Consider the following 18,596-nt stretch of genomic DNA (forward strand, 5'->3'; position numbering starts at 1 on the left):
TGGTTTTCCCCTTTTAGCAGCACTGATAATACATTAATATTTCTATCTGTGCATTTTAAAGATAGGCTGACAGATAAGAGGCTCTGTTATGAGCAGAAGAAACCCAACATCTCTACTTTGTGTACTGAACATTTCATCTTTGTTTGTGGGATAAGTTAATAGCAAGCAACAGCAGTAGGAATATTCTCTGGCTTCTTTCTGTTTAATCAGATCTTTACATTCTTAAGTAATTTAGGTTTTTTAAAAAGATGCTTGGATAGACTTAACACTAAGAACACTTTGGGTTTTGGTCAAGCATATGAGCAGGCTTAGAGGATCCTGCATGCTTGCTGCTAAGTAAGTAGGGTATTAAGTGCACTGTTGGATCTGCTGACCACTGACAGAAACTCAACATAGAGATGCAGGATTTGCTGTGGAAAAGCCTGTGTGTTATGAACTGCTATGGACACTGCCTTCCAGTACAGAACTGCTGTCATAAATTTTGGCACTGTGATCTCTTGCTTAACCTTTGGTATTTTTCCCTTTATGCTTAATTTAGGATTTGTTCCCAGAAAACTGGTACTTCATGGTAACCAGGTCTTCAATTTACTTGCCCCTATCAGAAGTCTGTCTTCACTTTGACAGAGAGAGCTGAATATCTGGTGCACTTCTTTGCCTTGGAGAGAACATAAAAAAAAAAAAAGGAGGTGATAGGAGCTTTGACAGAGAGGTGATCGGGTTGATTTGTTGTCTTTCAATGCATCCATCTTGGCAATTCCTATTGGCAAGGTTTCCCCTAAAAATGGAACTAAAGCTGCCCTAAACTTCTCCCACAAGTTGAAAATCTGTTATCTGAAATCTTTTCTTTAGATTGATTTGTTCTTCCCTGACTTGGCAGAAATAGACCTTCTCAGTCCTAGACTAACTCCTGGTTTTGCCTAAATCATTCTTTTCTGGGTTGCTTTCAATCTCTCCTTTCTGTATCTCATGAATTTTTCATTGGCTGTAGAGAAGGATTGTCTTATTGGGTCAAAGGAGAAAGATGAATTAGAAACAAGGAGGAAGTGTAGTTAGGTTAAAAGAGGCCAAGTTACTGCTTTTGTTGTTTGTATAGAAGTTTGGATGGATGTGAAGTACAACAGAGGATATTTGGCTGTAGCCAGACTGGAGAAATGTCCCTGGAATCTGAAGATCTCTAAACTCAGTGTCTGGCAAACACACAGCTCAGCTTGATGGAGGGACTGAGGTGTGGGACTCAGCAGACCTGAGTTGTGGTGGCTTTGCCAGTGACCTGCTAGTTTACTTGAGAAAGTCATTTTTAGGAGGGATGGGCATCACTTAATTTCAGGCACCTCAGCTGGAGAGAGGAAGCTTTCTCTGGTTCACAGCCTCTGTGAATTTTGAGTTGCTGCTGGAGCAGCCACCATTCCTTTCACTGCCTGTGCTGTGTTAGGCTCACTTCCTAATTTCAGCACCTTATGCCTCTAAAATCAGGGCTTGTGACTACCCTTCCATTAATGGTTCAGTTTTTGTACTTGAATAAAGGAGATAATGATGCTGGAGTTGTTTATGAAAAGAGTTCAGATTCACAATTTAGAATCTTTCTATATGTGAACTAGATATAATTAATTTCTTTCTGTCATTACATGCAAAGTTCTGTAATGGCTGGACTGGCATCATTTGGCAAATAATGCATCTGACACTTCCCTCATCAATCATTAAACAGTTGGTACATTTCTTCACTGTGCACTAAGCTTTAAATCCTGTTTTAGATGTTTCACAGCATGCTGATGGGATTGCTCTAGATCCACTGAAATCCATGAGGAGCCTGACAGACTTGAATATCCTGGGAATCCTGTATTTTTGTGTCATGATCTCAGATGGCAGCGAATGGGGGAAATCGGGGTTCACTGGAAATCAGCACTGGTTTCCTTTGGAGTATTTTTCTTGGTGTCCCTCTGTGTAAAGCATGACACTGATGAAACAGCACTATTAGTTTACTTCTGGTAGTACAAGTCTGTTTGAGGGTGTCTTCCTGCATACTATACCAGCTGATGATCTGTGAAGGACTACATGGTCATAATCTTCCCACTGAAGTCTTCCTAGAGCACTCATTCCCTTTCCTCTCCTTTGCTAGTTGAGTGCTGACAATCTCTGATGATGTGGAGAAGTTCCATGGTATTCAGTAATTTTCTTCATGCCCAAACTTCTTGATGTATATTATATCACTGTGCCCCAAGACAGTGATTTTTTCTGGGTAATTGTAGTACAAAAAATTTCAAAAAGCTGACCCAAATGGATCCTACCAGCTCATTAAACAGTGGCAACCGATAAATCTATTTTTTAATTGCCTCTTGAATTTTTAAGTCTCTGAGTTGGTAATGCTCATACTATAGATGTATGGAAATGGATACTTAAAAACTGAGCCCTAACTTTTAAGAGGGCTGATTTGGATAAATGATTTCACTCCTCTTCTACCTTTTAATTAAAACTACTGTGGCATAGAATACGTATTTCAACAGATTTCTTTTAATAAATTGCATTAGGTGCTATTAGCTTTCAGGGCATTACTCCAGATTAACTTTGTCCTTTCTAGGATTTCCTCAGCTCTTTGCCATATCATTTGTAATAAAAATAGTCAGCTTTCTTTTCCTTCTTCCCCTTTCTTGCATCAGTATGCATTGCAAAACCAATGGTTTGTACATCCTAAGCTAAGATAATGAGACCAATATTAATTCCACTACAGCTGCTACAGGCATGTAAATGAACCTTTCATCTGTCCAGCAAAGCAGCTCTGAGACTTGCAATGAACACCCGGGTTAAGCAGTCTGAACAGCCAGGGAGATGGCAGAGGTGAGGGTGAGAGAAGAGGCTGTGCTAAAAATGGCTGAAATTCAAATGTCCTGAATTAATATTTCCTACTAGAATCAATGTTGTTATTATTATCCACCACATTAATTATTGGCAGGACATTTTTTTCCTCTTTGTCTCTACTGCTTGGGATGTAGCAGTCATTGTCCTGTTAGCACTAAAAGGACACTGTGTGAACCCCCTCATACAATTATCTTAACATGTGAGCATCAGCCTCTGCTAGGGGCTGTGTTGAGGCTGTGTCCTCATTCTGTGAAGCAGGTTAGAGCAGGCTGGTTTCTCTAAAAGCAGAATAGTGGTAGTAGGGCAGTGCATGGGCTAATTAGCTGTGCCTCTCAGCAGAGCTAATTAATCTAGACACTGTTGTGTTGACACGACTGTTGCTTTGAGTTCTGGCAGGAATCAGATTGTGGCTGATGTCGTTCTAGTGTCTCTGCTCTGAATTTTTTTTGTGCACAGGTCAGCTCTGCCCTAAGAGAACGTGCTCACTGGCACTTGGGTAGGATGGAAGGAAAGCATTGACCCTCAGCCAAGTATTATCTCTTGTAATACATTTATATTTTACCAATGAACAGAAGCTTCCCAGAGCCTTTAGAAAGCAAAATATTTTTTGAAAGTCAGATTTCCTCTGTGTAATGGTGCAATAAGGAATTGTCTGTGGTTAGAATAACAGCTGACTGAATAACTCCACGTTGTTGTAGAAAGCCAGACCCAGTGAGTACATCCCTAGTAGTTCTACTTTTCAAACGTACTTACTTGCAGTCCTCTTGAGTACAGCTCTAGAGTGTGTATGAATGGCTTCAGAGGGGTTGAACCAGATGTTAAAGGTAAGCAGATTCTGAATGCTTTGCTGAATTGAGGCCTGTGTGAAAGCAATATGCAGAACCTTTTGCCAAACATCTGATTTCTCTGAACTCAAGTGGTCCATTATTGCAGGTTTGAAATCTTCAGGGAGGCAGAGGATGTACGTAGAGTAAATTACAGCCTGATCTAATTATTGTAATGTATTCACTTCTCTGGGAGATGACTCAAAGGTGCCTGTGCAGGATGTCACTTGTGACAAAAGTTTTGTCCCAGTGGCAGCAACAAGGAGATGAACTTAGGTGTATTTTCAGCAGTATATTTTCAAAGAAGAAGTGCATTCCAAATGCATGTATCCCTGTTTAATTCAATTAAGCCAAAAATAATCAGGGACTCAGTTTGGCAAGTACTCCTAATCTTTGATGATCTGGAATCCAGCTCCTAATTTTCTTTAGATCTCTCTTGTAGTTATTCATATGATTTATGTGTTTGAGCTCTCCTTGTTACTAATCCTTCAGGGAACAGTGCATTTTAATGGGTTAGTGTGTGAAGGGATACAAGACATGGCCTTAGAGTTTTGGGGTGATTGATCTGAGGCTGTGAAACTGGAAGCTCAAAAGGGATTCTTCATCAAAATAAAAAAAGCTGAAGCAAGAATCCACTACAGGAAATTATTTCATCTGGAACTTTTTGATTCAGCGCACAATTAGGATTATGAATGCCTTAAAAACACTGACCCACACTAATAAAATAAAGAAATAAATAAAGCAGGAAAGAAAGTACAGGAAAACACAGAGGGAAAACCATCATTCACAGACAGTGTGGGATGAACCTGGAAATTTGGTTTCTATTTCTGGCTACATTTTGACAAGTTACCTCCCCTGTCTGTTCTCACGGTTCCTCCTACTGGGACAAGGTTTTTCTCTTGCAACTAATTACCTATGATTTATGCTGTGCTGACATCTCTGAGTGGAAACCATAGATTGTGCCCAGACAGTCTCAAGAGGTGTTGTGTTCCTTACTCAAAAGGAAGTTGCCCAAGACACCTATGATTTGGGCTGGCCTCTGTTATTGCTGGCTTAACAGTGAAGTCCTTGAATTTAAGCAGCAACCCAATATCACGCTGAGAACTGTTTAACACTACATGCTAGGAGAGAATTTGACTCCAGATCCTCATATTATGGGCTTTTCTAGTTTGATAAACAGCTGGAAGGATGGGAACTGGTGTTAAAAGCAATGAGTGAGATTTTCAGAGGCATCTCTCATAGCTGAAGACCCCTTAATAAAAGTACCTCCTTGGACAGAGATGGGAATAAGTGAGCTACAATACTTCTCCCTGTCCTTAGTTGTGTTATTTGAGTAACTATTTCATTATATCTACTAATCCTAACTCAGGAGTTTTGCTAGCTGCCAGAGCATGCAGCCAGCTCCCCTTCACTGAATGGCTTTCTTGGAAAGGTCTTGAGCTTTGTGGCTTCATGCATCAGGTTTTTTAATTTCTTCCCCTAGAAGACTGTAGCTTCCAGGGAACAGATATTCTGTAATGCTTAAAGAGTGAGTAGTTCTGTATCATGGAAAAATTCTGAAGAGAAATAAGGAAACATTTTAATTTATTAAATTCAAATAAGAATCAGTGCCTTAAAAGTGGATGCTTCCTGACAGTGCACACGTTTTACAGTGGTCTGACATTTGTTTTAAGTGTTAAAATACTCTTAGGCATTTTTTGCAGACTGTCAGGATCTCAGTGAAGGCAACCCCTCACCACTTGTCCTAGTCTAATAAAGCAGAAACTAGAAAAAAAATATGAATAAAGAATGAGTAATTTGCCTCCTGAGTATAATGATAGTGTCTGTTTCTTAAGGACAATTGCTTGTGTTAAAATCAACCTTTTCTTCTCAGCAAAAAATACACATTTTGGTGGCACTAAAGAAGAGCTAATTGCCAAAGTTATTTGTGTCACAATAACTTATTCATCTGGAAGGATGAAGACACTGCCCAGGGGTCATGTATGACCTGATAATGAGACTATCAAGCATCACCATAAATAATTAAACCAAAACACATTACTTGAGAATTTTTTCTTTTCCCCTTCCTCAGGCACCTTGAAATTCATTCATTAGCTGTATAATTTGTATTAAAGGTGGATTACCAATGTACAGAGCTGCAATTTTAATCCTTAGAGCAGGTCAGAACAGTTGTGACTAGAAGAGGTCTCCAGGGATTGACCAGTCCAAGTCCCCCACCTAAAGCAGGATCAACAATGGAGCTGGTAGCCCAGGACTCAGTCCTCTTGAGTTCAGAATGTTTCCACAAAAGGAGTCTCCACAACCTTTCTGAGCAACCTCTTCCAGTGTTTGAGCACCCTCACAGCAAAAAGCTTTTTTGTATGCTTAAATGCAATTTCCTGGGTTTCAGTTTGTGGCCTTTGCCTCCTGTCCTGTCCCTGGGCAGCACAGGGAGTCTGATTCTGTCATCTTTACTCCTTCCTGTCAGGTACTTAGACATGTAGGTAAGATTCTCCTGAGCCTTCTGGCTGAACAGTCCTGGCTCCTGCCTCTTCTCAGCTGACAGGTGCTTTGGATTTTATCTGGTTTGCTTTTCACATTTCTGGTTCCAAGGAGAGACCAAAAATTCAAATTGACATAGGCATGTAGCTAAAACTTGAAGCAAGGTGTCCTTGATTTACACCTCCCCATGCACCCCAGGACTGAGTAGCTCTTAGGAAAAATACCAGTGAAATCTCCGGGGCAGAACAGGAGTCATGAACTTTGTGGATCCAGCCAAGGAAGGACATTTGGTGTACATGGAGGGTGGAATCATTTGGGCTTTTTAGGCTGCTAATGACATCTTGTTGTCAGGATGGGAGGCAGTTGACTCAGTACCTCCTGATTCAGTGCTTCATGTGAGCCAAGATGGGAGTCACTGTGTTTACCTGAAAGGCATAATTAATCTGAAGTTAATTGAGTAATTCTGTATATAATCTGTTGTAACAGAGAATTCAATTGACTTCCTGAACCAATCAATTTTTGTCTCTCTCCCCTATTGTTTTTCAGGAAAGATTTAGTCTTTATTGTTGGTTTTGAAGTATTGTCTAAATCCACTTTGGTTTCATTTGCAGCAGCTACAGACAGCTCCCTCTGTTACCACTCTGAACAGGAGAGTGTGTATGTTTCTAGAACAGTTCCTAAGGGGTTTTGTCAGTCTATCCCTTATCATTGTTGGGATTAAAAAAAGTCATATTGTGAAAGTCCAGAAAATATCTTTTCACCACTGCTTAATGTGCTTGGTTCCTAAACAATTGCAATTGATTTTGGTTGCTCTTGCAAACAGGAATTATTCTCTAATCATCTTAGCCTTCCAGCCACACTTATATTGACTTGTTTGTGTTCTAAAGTTAGAATATGCAGACATTGGCAGGAGGCTAAGAAAGGGTAGAGGCTAATAAAAGTGAGGGGTTTTTCCTGGTTGGCAGGATGAGCCTCCACTTCAATTAATTGTCACCCTTATAGCTTATTTAGCACAGTGCAAGGAGTGAGGTAAATTTCAAAACTAAATAAATGACCTTTATTTTTGCTTTCACTTGTGGTTTCTCCTAACTTGCTGTTTCAAGGTTGATCAGTGGCAGTCTCTTACACCGTGTGATTGCTTTTACTCCAGATGAGTAGGCGTAGCAGAATACAAAAGGGGAGAGTATTTTTCAGCTACAATATATTTCTTTACATTCAAGTTTTGTGGCAAAATGCAGTCTAAGTCCTGGAGGATGACATTGTACAGACAATTACCCCCCATTTTTGAATAACACAGCATTTCCTTTGACAGCCATGTAGATCAGAGGGTACTGTTAGATGCCTTTTTGTAGCAGGAACCAATTTGTCTGTTTATATCCACCTGTTGTGTTTTAAATTTCATTAATTTTGTCAATCTTCTAAATTCCTCAAACAATGCTATCTTGTAATCTGTATGCACAACAAATGATACCCTTGTCCATGATGGTGACTTCTGGTTGTTGTTGTGATGCAAGCAATACTGTAATTAAATAACAATAATATAAAATTGCAATGTACAAAGAAAGCAATTGGTACTTCTAATCATCTGGATCATGAATCTGCTAAATAGGTTGGAAACATCCTGTAAGTAGGATTTGAGGAGCATAAGAAGTAGAATGACAAGGGGAACATTTTAAGACAGCCTTTCTGAATTCCCAAACAAATAAAAACCATTGCAAGAATTAAGGCTTATGTTATCCCAGGTTGCATGTGTCAGATGGAATGAACCCTGATTTTAAAATTCCTATTTTTAGAGTGCTTCTTGTTTTGAATTGATTTGCATAGAAATTCAATAAAATATAAAATTGAAATTGGTTGGAATGTTTCACTTAAATGAAAATTAACTGTTAGCAGTATCTGAAGACTTGATTTGTTGTTTATTTACCCACCTGGTCATTCAGAGATCCGAAATAATGGAACGTAAGGAGTGATGAGTGTTTTCTTCTTCCATTTCAGGTCCCAGTTGTGATTACTTTACATTTGAAAACCTGTTCTTTCGTGTGAGCATCATATGAGGAAACTCAACCCTGATTCACAGAGCTGTTTACTTGCTGAGTGTGCTGACTGGTGCCTGAAACAATTACACAAAATCACTAAGGTGTGTATCTAATTCCCTCTGCATCTTTGTTTAGCTGCTGAAGTCTCTGTTAGCTGTATATATGAAACCATGTGTACAGGTAGGGGACCAGTATAGCTGATTGTATTTGCTGTATTAAAATCTACAGTACTTTATAACAGAGTACAGACACTTCCAGGAATCCAGAGAGGGTTTTACTGTGTGCTGGTTTTAATGTACCAACCAAATGGCAGTGATCATGAATTGCTGACAATTAAACCCTTAGCATATGAAGAGTTGAAGATGAGAACCTGGATCAATAAGTCACAGGACACTGGAGCCTCAGTGTCAGAAGTTGTACCTCAGCACAGGATGACAATATATTCCTGAAACTGCTCCAACCATTATATTCCAATTGCTCACTTATTCAGCATCCCTTGAAACAGAGATTCATGCCAGCTTTATTTGCAGACTTTAAGTTCTGAGTTGTGTATCTGTTTAATCCTTAGTGAATGAGACCAGATTAAAAAGAAGTGAGTGAATACAGCCTGGATAAAGACATCCTGAAATACTGACCTGTTCTGCTAGCTGCTGTATAAGCAGATAAGCAAGATGTGGTCACTTCTTGTGTGCCTTGATTAACTAGAGTATTCTGGAAAAGTTGTATACTAGTTATGAAACCTATGAAAGACATGATTTTTAAAATCAGTTTAGCTGTGCTAGTAAACCTCTTAAAGAGGCTGGCTCTGTCATCAAAGAGGCCAGGTGTCATCTTTACAGGATTGTGACAACCCTTCATAGCAGAAAAACCCAGAAGGTTCAGGAGTCTTTGTGGGTCAGCAACTGCACAAGCAGATTTTGAATTTATTTGGCTCATGCTGTCACTCAAGTATGAAAAAGTTGATTATCTGGAGAACTGAAATGCAGACATGCACACACCCTCTCTGTCCCTGTCCTCCTGTGCCTGCTGCTGCAGCCACCCCCAGTGCTCAGTTTTCTAGGGAACTCTCTCCTAAACCATTCAGGCAGACAGGGTCTGGTTTCCCTCTTGTACTTAACTGACACTCATTTGCAGATACATTTTAAAACTCAACATAAACACCTTAGAAGTCAAAAAATTACGCCCTCCCCCCCCCAAATTATTGTTTTGCCTGTAAATTGTATTTTTTTTTTGTTTAATTGTATGTTTTGCAAGGCTTGCCACTTAAGTTGATAGAGATGTCTGCAGTCTCTGTTCAGCAGCGTTGTGCCAAGTACATACTAAGCAAAACCTGATGTGCAAAGTAGTTCATTAAATACATGTGCTTATTTACATACCTAAAGACTCCTGTTTATCTGTGTATGTACATTATTAGTACACATCAAGTGTGGACACATCTGTTTCATGCAAAATGAGCCAGCTTAGCTTGGAGAATTTGTACATGTTTAGAGCCTGTAGAATTTGCAAGCTCATTTTGAATGCAGCAACTTGAAGATCTTTACTTGAAAGCTGAACAGGCTAATTGGAGGTGTCAATAACTTCCACTGGGGCTGATGCTAAGTAGTTGGAAGGAGTGACTGATGCAGTGGTGTTCTGAGGCCAAAGAGAGCAATGTAGGTGATGTTACAGAAGACCAAGATATCTGTGCTGGGAAGCAGAAACATTTGTGTGTGTTTGGAAGCAGTGATGCCCCTGTGACAAGATCATCTCTCCAGCAGTCTCCTTGGACTCACAATTCCCTTTAGTGAATGGGCAATTGCAGCAGCCTCTACCTAATAACAGGTACCTTCCCACTCTTAATCCCAGATCTGGGAAGAAATTTGCTTAAATGTCCATTTCCTGATAACATGGAGATGACTTGTATCTCTACAGTCTCTTAATGAAGTGCAGCATAGTCAGTCCTGTGGTGAATAATTGGCCAGCTGGAATGGTCTCTTAGTTGCTGTTATTTTAATTAAAAATATCTCTGCCTCAATAGCAGTGGTGATTACACTGACACAGCCTTTCTGCACAGGTCACTGGTTTCAGACCAGGCTGCTCTGATTCCAGCTGGGGTTGGCTGGTGGCACTCTGATGCTTGGTTTGGGAATCAGTTGTTCATCCTCCTTTGGGGTCCACTGGATCCCCTTGTTTCAGAACCCCCATCACAGCTCAGGAGTCTGATGGACCCATTCACTGGCTCAGCCAATGGTTTGAGTTGTGCACTGGAGACAGAAGAGTCTTCCCAGCTCTGTTGGTAGGACAGTGTGACAGTTTGCATTGCAATGAGATTAACTGTGATGCTGGTGGGTAGAGGAAAAAAGTTGGGGGGGTTTATTTTTTTAAAAAAATGGTTAATTTGGCATTTTTTTAATGCTAAGGAGAGAAACCGTAAACATGTGATTTCCTCCTGGTCTCTTCTTGCCACCAGGAAGATTGCAAAGAGATTATGAAGAAGCTTCTTTCCTTATTTTCAGTTTCCCACACCCTCTCTGATCTTGTCCTTGAGTAGTTTCTCTGAATTTACACTTCAGATTCAGTGTTGTAAGCTTTCTTCCTACTATGTGAAAGTGCTTTCCTGTGCTTAAGTACTTCCCATGGATTGGGTATGGAAAAAGAATGTGCAATGAAAGTTACATTTTGAGTGAAGCTGATCATATTTCATACAAGCACTGCAGTTATATGTAATTTATGCAGGGCTAACAAATGCTAAATAGCAATTGCATGCATGGTTTGTAGATGTTAAAGATGGTAAAGCCTTCATTATAAATTGTATGTTAGAACTGCAACTGCTAATTAAAAGAATATTAACACAAGTAGTAACATTGTACTAAACCTTTATAAACCATTCCTTCAGTACTGTTCATACATGATACTAATTTTTTTGAGTGAGCATAGGAATGAAGTGTAAAATAAAATGAAAAGAAGAAGGGAAAGCTTATTCAGACTGAAATAAAGAGTTAGGGTGAGTTTTTTTCCACAGATAAGAAATAATTTCATTCAAATAGATTTCAATAAATGAACAGAAAGAAATGGGAAAAAATATTGTCATCCTCTGGAACCTACTCTTTCTTTCCACCAAAACTAACAAGTGCAAACCAAAAACCTTCTGAAAGGTGATCATCTGAATGAGTGTTGGTTAACATTCCTTGATAAATCATCTGGGCTGTGTGAATATATTCCTTCTGTAGCATCAGTTGGGTTCTGTCACAAAGTTAAGGCCAGGGTTAGTAAGTCTTGTCTTGATTTCAGTGCCATCACTGCTGCCATTCCTGAATGCCAGCACTCTCATTTTTCCCAGTGAAACATAAATGCCCATACATTAATGCAGTAACCTCAGACTGCAGAGCCTAGATGTTTCCAGCTTTAATGACATTAGAGATAAAGGCAAGTGACTTCTTAGCCTCTTGATGGTTCCAAGGATCAACCAAATTGCAGGACTCCAAATTTATTAACAATTGCCAGATTGGAATGAGTTTTACTCAATTAACTAACTCAAGGATGATTTTCTATGTAAATGATGACCTTAAACACAACCACTGTGGCAAGGTGAAATGAGTGGATAAATGGCATATTATGACATGCTTGAGCATCATCTTGAGTTTAATGAGTGAAATTTAAGTGGAGGAAACTTAAGAGTTATTGGGGTTTTGTGGTTTCTTTTTTTCTCCTGTTACTTTCAGATAAATGTGCTGCTTCTGGGACAAATGCCTGAGACAGGGTGGTGGCTTCTGCAGTAGCTGGTCCAGCTGTGGTCCAGGTCACCTGTCAGGGACCTGCTTCTATTGACAAATTAGGTGTCTTGAAGGATTTGGGCCATTATTCCCCCTGCCTCCCAGTGCCTTCTCTGCAGATGGGCAGGGTTGTTTTCAGAATGTATATTCAAGATTGGCAGGTGCCAAATGATGGGGGGTGGGAATGGTAAGGGAATATAAATGCCAAAGATTATCCATCTGATAGATAGAGCCTCAGGATTTAGCTAAATAGAAATTTACTTTGGGACATAACAGATGTCCAGATGTCCTTTGGGGTGAATTAATTTATTTAAATCCTATCTTTTTTAATGAAACACTTTTTAAAAGCTGGAATGAAACCTGACTTAAATGCCCACTGAAATGTCTGCCAAAACTCAGCTGCTTGACAAGGGTGGTCTAACAAATGGGTTTCAGAGTGTTACCCAGTGGCTGATCAATCCTTTGGTGCTGGCTTTAGTAGAGGAGAGGTTATCAATCACAGGTTCCCCTTTGCACTGATACTGCTCTGTTTTCTATAGCCACTGAATATCTTAACAGGTTAATATTAATCTTCAGTGTTAGCTGGCTGCAGTTATGAGAAGCTGTAGGAAATACCTGAAATATGCTGTGTTGCATTACATTAGGAAGAAATAGGAGAAGATGATTAAATGTTGGTTTTCACAAGTGAAATTATTCCTGGCTTCTTATACCAATATTACCATAGGGATGCAGCACCAATTACAGTGGTGCACTCAGTTTGCCATCAGTCTTGAAAAGTTAGAGTAGAAAGTTGGTTTTTTTTTTCTTAAAATGCTCACTATTTCCTATTGATGGTTTTCAAGAAATATAGGTGAAAAATCCAAACCTGGCTAATTTACAGATGTAATGCTTTTCTGCTAAGTGCTAAAGCAAAATAACTTCCTAGTGTTTGAAACATTTAATGGTTGGCATTTAGGAGTTTGGGTGTTTTCCAGCCACTGGAAGAATTGTTTTTCAAAACTAGAATTTTTGTTGGTGGGTTGTTTGGGGTTTTTTTGCTTGTGTCCTTTGGAAATGCTTTAACCATTTTTCTTGGCTGAAGAAAAGGAGACAGATGCACTGCAATGGATGCTTTGCAGCTCTCTTTTCAGTTCAGTGTGTATTTTTGTGGCACTGGAGCGGGAGAGGTGGAAGGGAAAACCAGTCTCCTGCCCACTCAGCTGGAGGTGCTGCTGCCTGTCTGACCTTGGCTGTGTCTTTGTCATCACCCAGGTTTGACTCTGTGAGTGTTGGTGGCACTGAGAGGAAGTGTGGAGCTTTCTCATGTGGCCCAAACTCAAACACGGGTGTGCTGTGTATTGAGGAGACAAGAAGTCAGGGTGCTCCTATGAAGGTCCCAAACTGCTTTGTCAAAAGCTGCTCAAAAGCAGAGGCTTTGTTTCTTGCCTGTATTTAGAGCTTCATTCTTTCATCAAATGCAGTATTTTTAGAAGCTGTGGGAGTTTTCAAAAAAGGCTGCAGAGATTCATCATCAAGTAGATACAGTTGATGGGTGAGGGTATTTTATTTAACTTAATTTCTTAAGAGTTTCCTGAAGAACAACTGCATCTCATTACCTGGTATAGACTTGTCTGTCACCAAAAGATGACAAAGAAATTCAAGCCTTTATTTTCAGAAGTCCCCAGCTGTGTGCACAGCTGGAGATGCTTTGCTGGTGCTGATTTGGCCTTAACCTGATCGTTTCCTCAGAGCAGGGAACTGCTGCCCTGGGCTGGAATGAGGCTGCTGGTGTGGCAGTGTCTGATGAACACCTCCAGTACTACATTTTTGTTCAACTGCCTCCTCTTCCTCTACTGGAAATTGTTGGCTCAGCCTTCTAGTCCTACTTTTTCTTGCTGGATTTCTGTTGCATTTCCCAGCACTTGAAAAGGAAGGATGTGAGCACGTACCTGTATTTAATTTCTTTTGCTTTTCTGAAAACAGACCAATTACTCATGGTTCATGTTGTAGTTTCCTACTGCCTGCCAATGACAGGCTTCTACCTATTCCAGAAAACATTGTCAGCATTTTGTTTTCCACTTTGTTCAGGTCACCACACACCCACCTAATGTGAAGGGCAATCAAACTGTCCTGGTTGCAATCGTCTTTTCATTTCAGTCTCACAAATATTGACATCAGTAAACATCCTAAGTATCTTTTGGCAATATCATGCTGCCTGAAAATTCTGATACATGATCCTGCAAACAGTTTGTTAGGGGTATAAACTTAGGAGCTGGCATCAGGATAGAAAAGCATTTGAGGAGGAATTATGTTGTAGTTAATCTTAGGATATGAAATGTCTGTATTGTTGGGCTGCCTGTTTATTTTTGATTGGGTTTGCTAAGGCTGTTAGATGCTTTAAAAGCAATCAGAGCTGAGATTAGACATTTGTCACTAAGCAGATAAGTTTGGAAATAAAAATAGTCAATAGATATCTGAGGAAAATGTAAGATCTTAATTAAAAGAAGATAAAAATGCATCACGGTGAAATGATCTGCTTGTAAGAATAGTGGTCTGAAAAAAGCTGGAGAGCATCTAAACCCAGTATTTGGACCCAGTAGAGTCCAGTTTTCCTGGAGCATTATTTGCCATCTTGGGTGAGATGCAGAGCCCAAAGCTGGGATCACTACAGCTCAGACCGTCTGACTCTACACATTAAGTTGTAGCAACTTTGTACTTGCAGTAAACAACAAAAAGTACTTAGTTAGAGGCTTGGGTCAGGGTTATGTCTTTGGCTGCACGTTTGAAGATCTGCAGTACACATCAGGTTACATTAGCACCTGATAAAAAAGGAATTGTTGGGAGCAAAGACTTATGTGTGACTGCTGTGAGACAGAAGTTGGTCAGGGGGAGATGCTGACCCAGGGCCTGTGCTGAATTCTGTCTGGGAGGAATTCTCTGGAGGAGTCTGTTGCTTCCAGGGAGCTCAGACTTGTAAAACTTCAGTCGTACAGATTGTTTACACACAGCAGCAACTTGCACAGACACTGGGTGTCTCTTCCATCCTTGGTGGATTTCAACTCATTCACCTTTATGGAATGGATGTCATCACAGAAATTATGGGTCTGTTGTGGAAATATTTTAGGGAGGATTCTTGTTTTATATTCTGCCTGGATGCCTGTAATTGTTCTTCTTGTGCCTGAGACCTCTAAATCTATCCAGAAGTCTAAATGATTTTGGAAAGCCTTGAAAATTCAGCTTGAATGCAACCTAATGGCTGAGTAGATCAAGGGGAAATACAAAGTGCTATTTACTGCCTGAGTCATGAGCTTGGTGAACTTGGATCTGGTGATACTAAAGACAGGCTCCAACACCTCTGAAGTTTATTTCTCTCATGTCTGTTTCACTGAGGACTTTTTTTTTGAAAGACCATGCAGGAAGAGTGCAAACCTTAGAGATCTCTGCAGGCAGAAAAGAAGAAATTTTCCAAAGAGCATGAGCTCATTTTCTTGCAGCAGTAGTTCTACCACTGGTGCTACTAGGAGAAGGTACTCAAGGTTGTAAATCTCTGGTGATTGAACTGCTGGTGCTACAGGGAAGTACAGATATGTTCCTTTCTTCCTTAGAGGCAGGTTGTGAGGGCTGTTGGTGTTGGTACATTTTGCAGTGTCAGTGTACCAAGTAAATATTTGTTACTGCTGTTAATTTTTAAGTATTTGTGCATGCAAACAACTTGGTAAGCTGAAAGGCTCAAGGCTAAAATTCCAAGGCAACTTGACAGTGTGTGTGTTTGTGGACATATACACACTTGACACACATACAGAATAATCACAACTGTTAATATTGGTCAGAAATTTAATTAGACATGTGCAGATCCATTGTCTGGATGAGAAGCTGTAGATCCCATGACACACATTTCTTTAGTATGGATAATTTATGTAGGTAACTCTTGGTCAGGTCAAGAAATTTGCCAGTTGGATGAGGCTCAGCTGAGCACTTAGAACATGTCAGGTTCCTCTCAGCTGTTGCAGAGATCTTGTACTTCTTGCTGCTCTAGAGAAATGGAACAAAACCACAAACAGGCATTGGCAGCCTCCTTTCTTCTATGAGGTTTTCTACCTTTTAGAGCCATTTATTTAGACTGATTAAAACTTCCTCTTTGGCAAATGCTGAAATACTTTCTGATAAAATAGAAAACAAAAATATCATTTAGAAGGAAATGATGAGGGTCATTTATGCTGATGAATGAAAGCTAACTTGGGGTTAGCTCAGCTACTATGCTTTTCTGGTTTGGAATTTGTAAAATTTTGCAGTCCAGTGTTCTACAGGATTTTTATGGAAAGAAAATGATTTAAATCATTCTGTAGGAATTCTCAATAGCTATATGGCAGCAGGACAGCTTATGACAATGTTGCTTCAGCTCTCGTGGGATCAAAGGATCCAGGAAAAGACATTCCCTGAAAATCAGTACGGTTTCTTTAGACTTAATTCTTCTCAGTTTGCTTTCAGCTCTGGCAGAGTTTCAAATGGACTCTTTCTGGAGAATTGTCAGTGCAAGTTATAATAACTGCACAGTTTAGCTTTACCTTTATTAGGGAATTATATCATGAATAAATATGAATTCTAGCTAAAGTGATACTGACTAATGCAGATGTAGTTAATAGAGAAATGGAAAAAAGTACTTACAATATCATTTATGATAATTAAGTTCTGAATCTTGTTTGAGGGAGGTGTATGTATTGCTGGCCAATTCAGAATAGAAATAATGCTTACCTATGATATTTTTCTTACAGAAATAAATATCTCATCTATAGTGATGAATACTCAAAACAGCACAAGCAAACAATTTTTTTTTCTTCAGAAGCTTTTTCAGATGTTACAGTCTAGATGCAGAAATAGGAGATGAAAAATTGCCTCTATGGAATACTTTGTGGTTTTTTTAGAATTATTTTTAAATGGAGTTGAACCATTTTGGCCAAACTGTGTCCCAGTATTTTTGGTCTGGTGGAGAATCCAGCAGGGGACCAGGGCAGGGCAGGGGTGGCTTCATTTGAATGGATTGTAGGGGGCAAGCAGTGGTCTTTGAGTCTGAGCCAGGAATAAGGAACTAAACTGAAAAAGCTCAGAATCTGGCCTTGAGTATCATACTGTAAGGTCTGTGGTTGAACTCTCCTCAAATCCAGACCAGCACCTGGGCTGGAGAGCCACTGATTCCAGAGGGAGGGAGGAGAGCTGGGGAGAAGGAGAGGTTAGAAGAAAAAAGGTGTCACTAATTGTACAGCTTCAGTTCTGCATTGCTCATCAAACTCAGTATTTTTTGAGTAAAATTTAAAAAAAAAACCAAAAAACAACAACAACCCAAGCTGGTTTCAGTGTGTCCACATTTGGACTTGGTGCATGGAATTAAATACCTTTTGTGTGGATGGTCCATTTGGATGTTTCCTGCCTCCCTCCCCCTTTAAGACAACTGACACTTAATCTACAAACATTCCTTTGCCTCTTCTCACCCTGGAAATTCGGGAAAATAAAAACAATTTAGAATTTGCCCAAGAAAAATACACAGGTCAGGTGGATTAGAAAAAGATCAGGTTGCCAAATCCCCAGGGAACAGGTGTTTTGTTTAGTGTTTTACTCAGGCTGCCAGAAAATCCACAAAATAAACATTTAATAATCAAGGGAAGGCAGAGGGGTCCGGGGAGGGATGATGGTGAGCAAGGCAATGCTGTGGCTTTAATTTTCTTTTCTGAAGGAAGAAAGTCTGCATAGCAATGACAGGCTCGCTTGTTCATGCCTTTAATGTGTGATCTGTTTTCTCCAGTGGAGGGCACTCAGTGTATCACAAACTAGAACATTAGCACCACAAGCTCCAAAGCATCATCACTCTCTGGAAAGCCTTCTGAATTAGACAAGAGCTGCCTCTCAGCACAGCTACAAAACACTTTAAACCTGAGCAGCTAAATGGATAAACCTTTCCTGCATAGCTTTTAAACGGGGGGCTTTGCCAGCACGGGAGACCTGCCTGCTTCAGGAACTGGGGAGCTGGAGGATGGATTGCTGTGTCTGGGAATGGCAAAAGGCAGCAGAATGAGAAAGGCTAGGTACCAGCAAAGGGGTTTTTTATCTGCCAGAGAAGTTGGTTTACCTGCCTGGGCTGCTATAGCTTTTACTTCCTGATTGCTACTTACTGCTGATGGTTCTCTGCTGACTTACACAACGGCTCTCAGAGCTTAGAGTCCCTCCCTACCCCCCCACACACTCCCCCCCATCCTTGGTCCTGTCTTCCCCACCCCCAGCCCTTTCCCTATCCTTTCCCTTCCTCATCCCCAAAATTCTTGCTTGTCCTCTCTAGGGAACTTTGTGTGGGTTACTGGCATGCACGCTGGATGGCGGTGATGTGAGCGGCAACCCTGCTGTGACATGAAGATTCTGATGGTTTAGAGAGAAGAGACCAGCTTTTGAAAGAGAGGGAGAGGCAAAGGGAAAGCAAAAAAGGAAAGAGAGAGAAGAAAACAGCTGGAGAAAGGAGAAGGAGGACGTTTGTTGATGACAAAAGGATGGGTAAGTGAACTTTTCTTGTTTGTTTGTTAGCACGGCTGCAGCTGCATGGTATATTTTTCAGTTAGATTATTAGCTGTTCAAGAGGGGGAAGCAGCCTAAGCAGCAGCAGTGCATTCCTTTGCCAGGTGACTCAT

The 18,596-nt window shown here is 40.2% G+C and overlaps 1 protein-coding gene across 6 annotated transcripts in view; it reads left to right on the top strand.

Annotated features, from left to right (window-relative positions):
- The window catches only part of LRRTM4 (leucine rich repeat transmembrane neuronal 4), a 397,419-nt gene that overhangs the window by 198,338 nt on the left and 180,485 nt on the right, over positions 1–18,596 (top strand). For 4 of the 6 annotated variants that reach the window (XM_071729320.1, XM_071729325.1, XM_071729323.1 and 1 more), the window contains 2 exons: positions 8,154–8,295; positions 18,254–18,462. In XM_071729320.1, the coding sequence (XP_071585421.1) occupies positions 18,459–18,462 (4 nt within the window). In that variant the 5' untranslated portion in view covers positions 8,154–8,295; positions 18,254–18,458. Of the gene's footprint in view, positions 1–8,153; positions 8,296–17,742; positions 18,003–18,253; positions 18,463–18,596 lie in introns of those variants that run through there. The other 2 variants (XM_071729324.1, XM_071729322.1) reach the window with 2 other exon arrangements.

Source organism: Heliangelus exortis, chromosome 30 (assembly GCF_036169615.1).
Source record: "Heliangelus exortis chromosome 30, bHelExo1.hap1, whole genome shotgun sequence".
Taxonomy (NCBI): Eukaryota; Metazoa; Chordata; class Aves; order Apodiformes; family Trochilidae; genus Heliangelus; species Heliangelus exortis.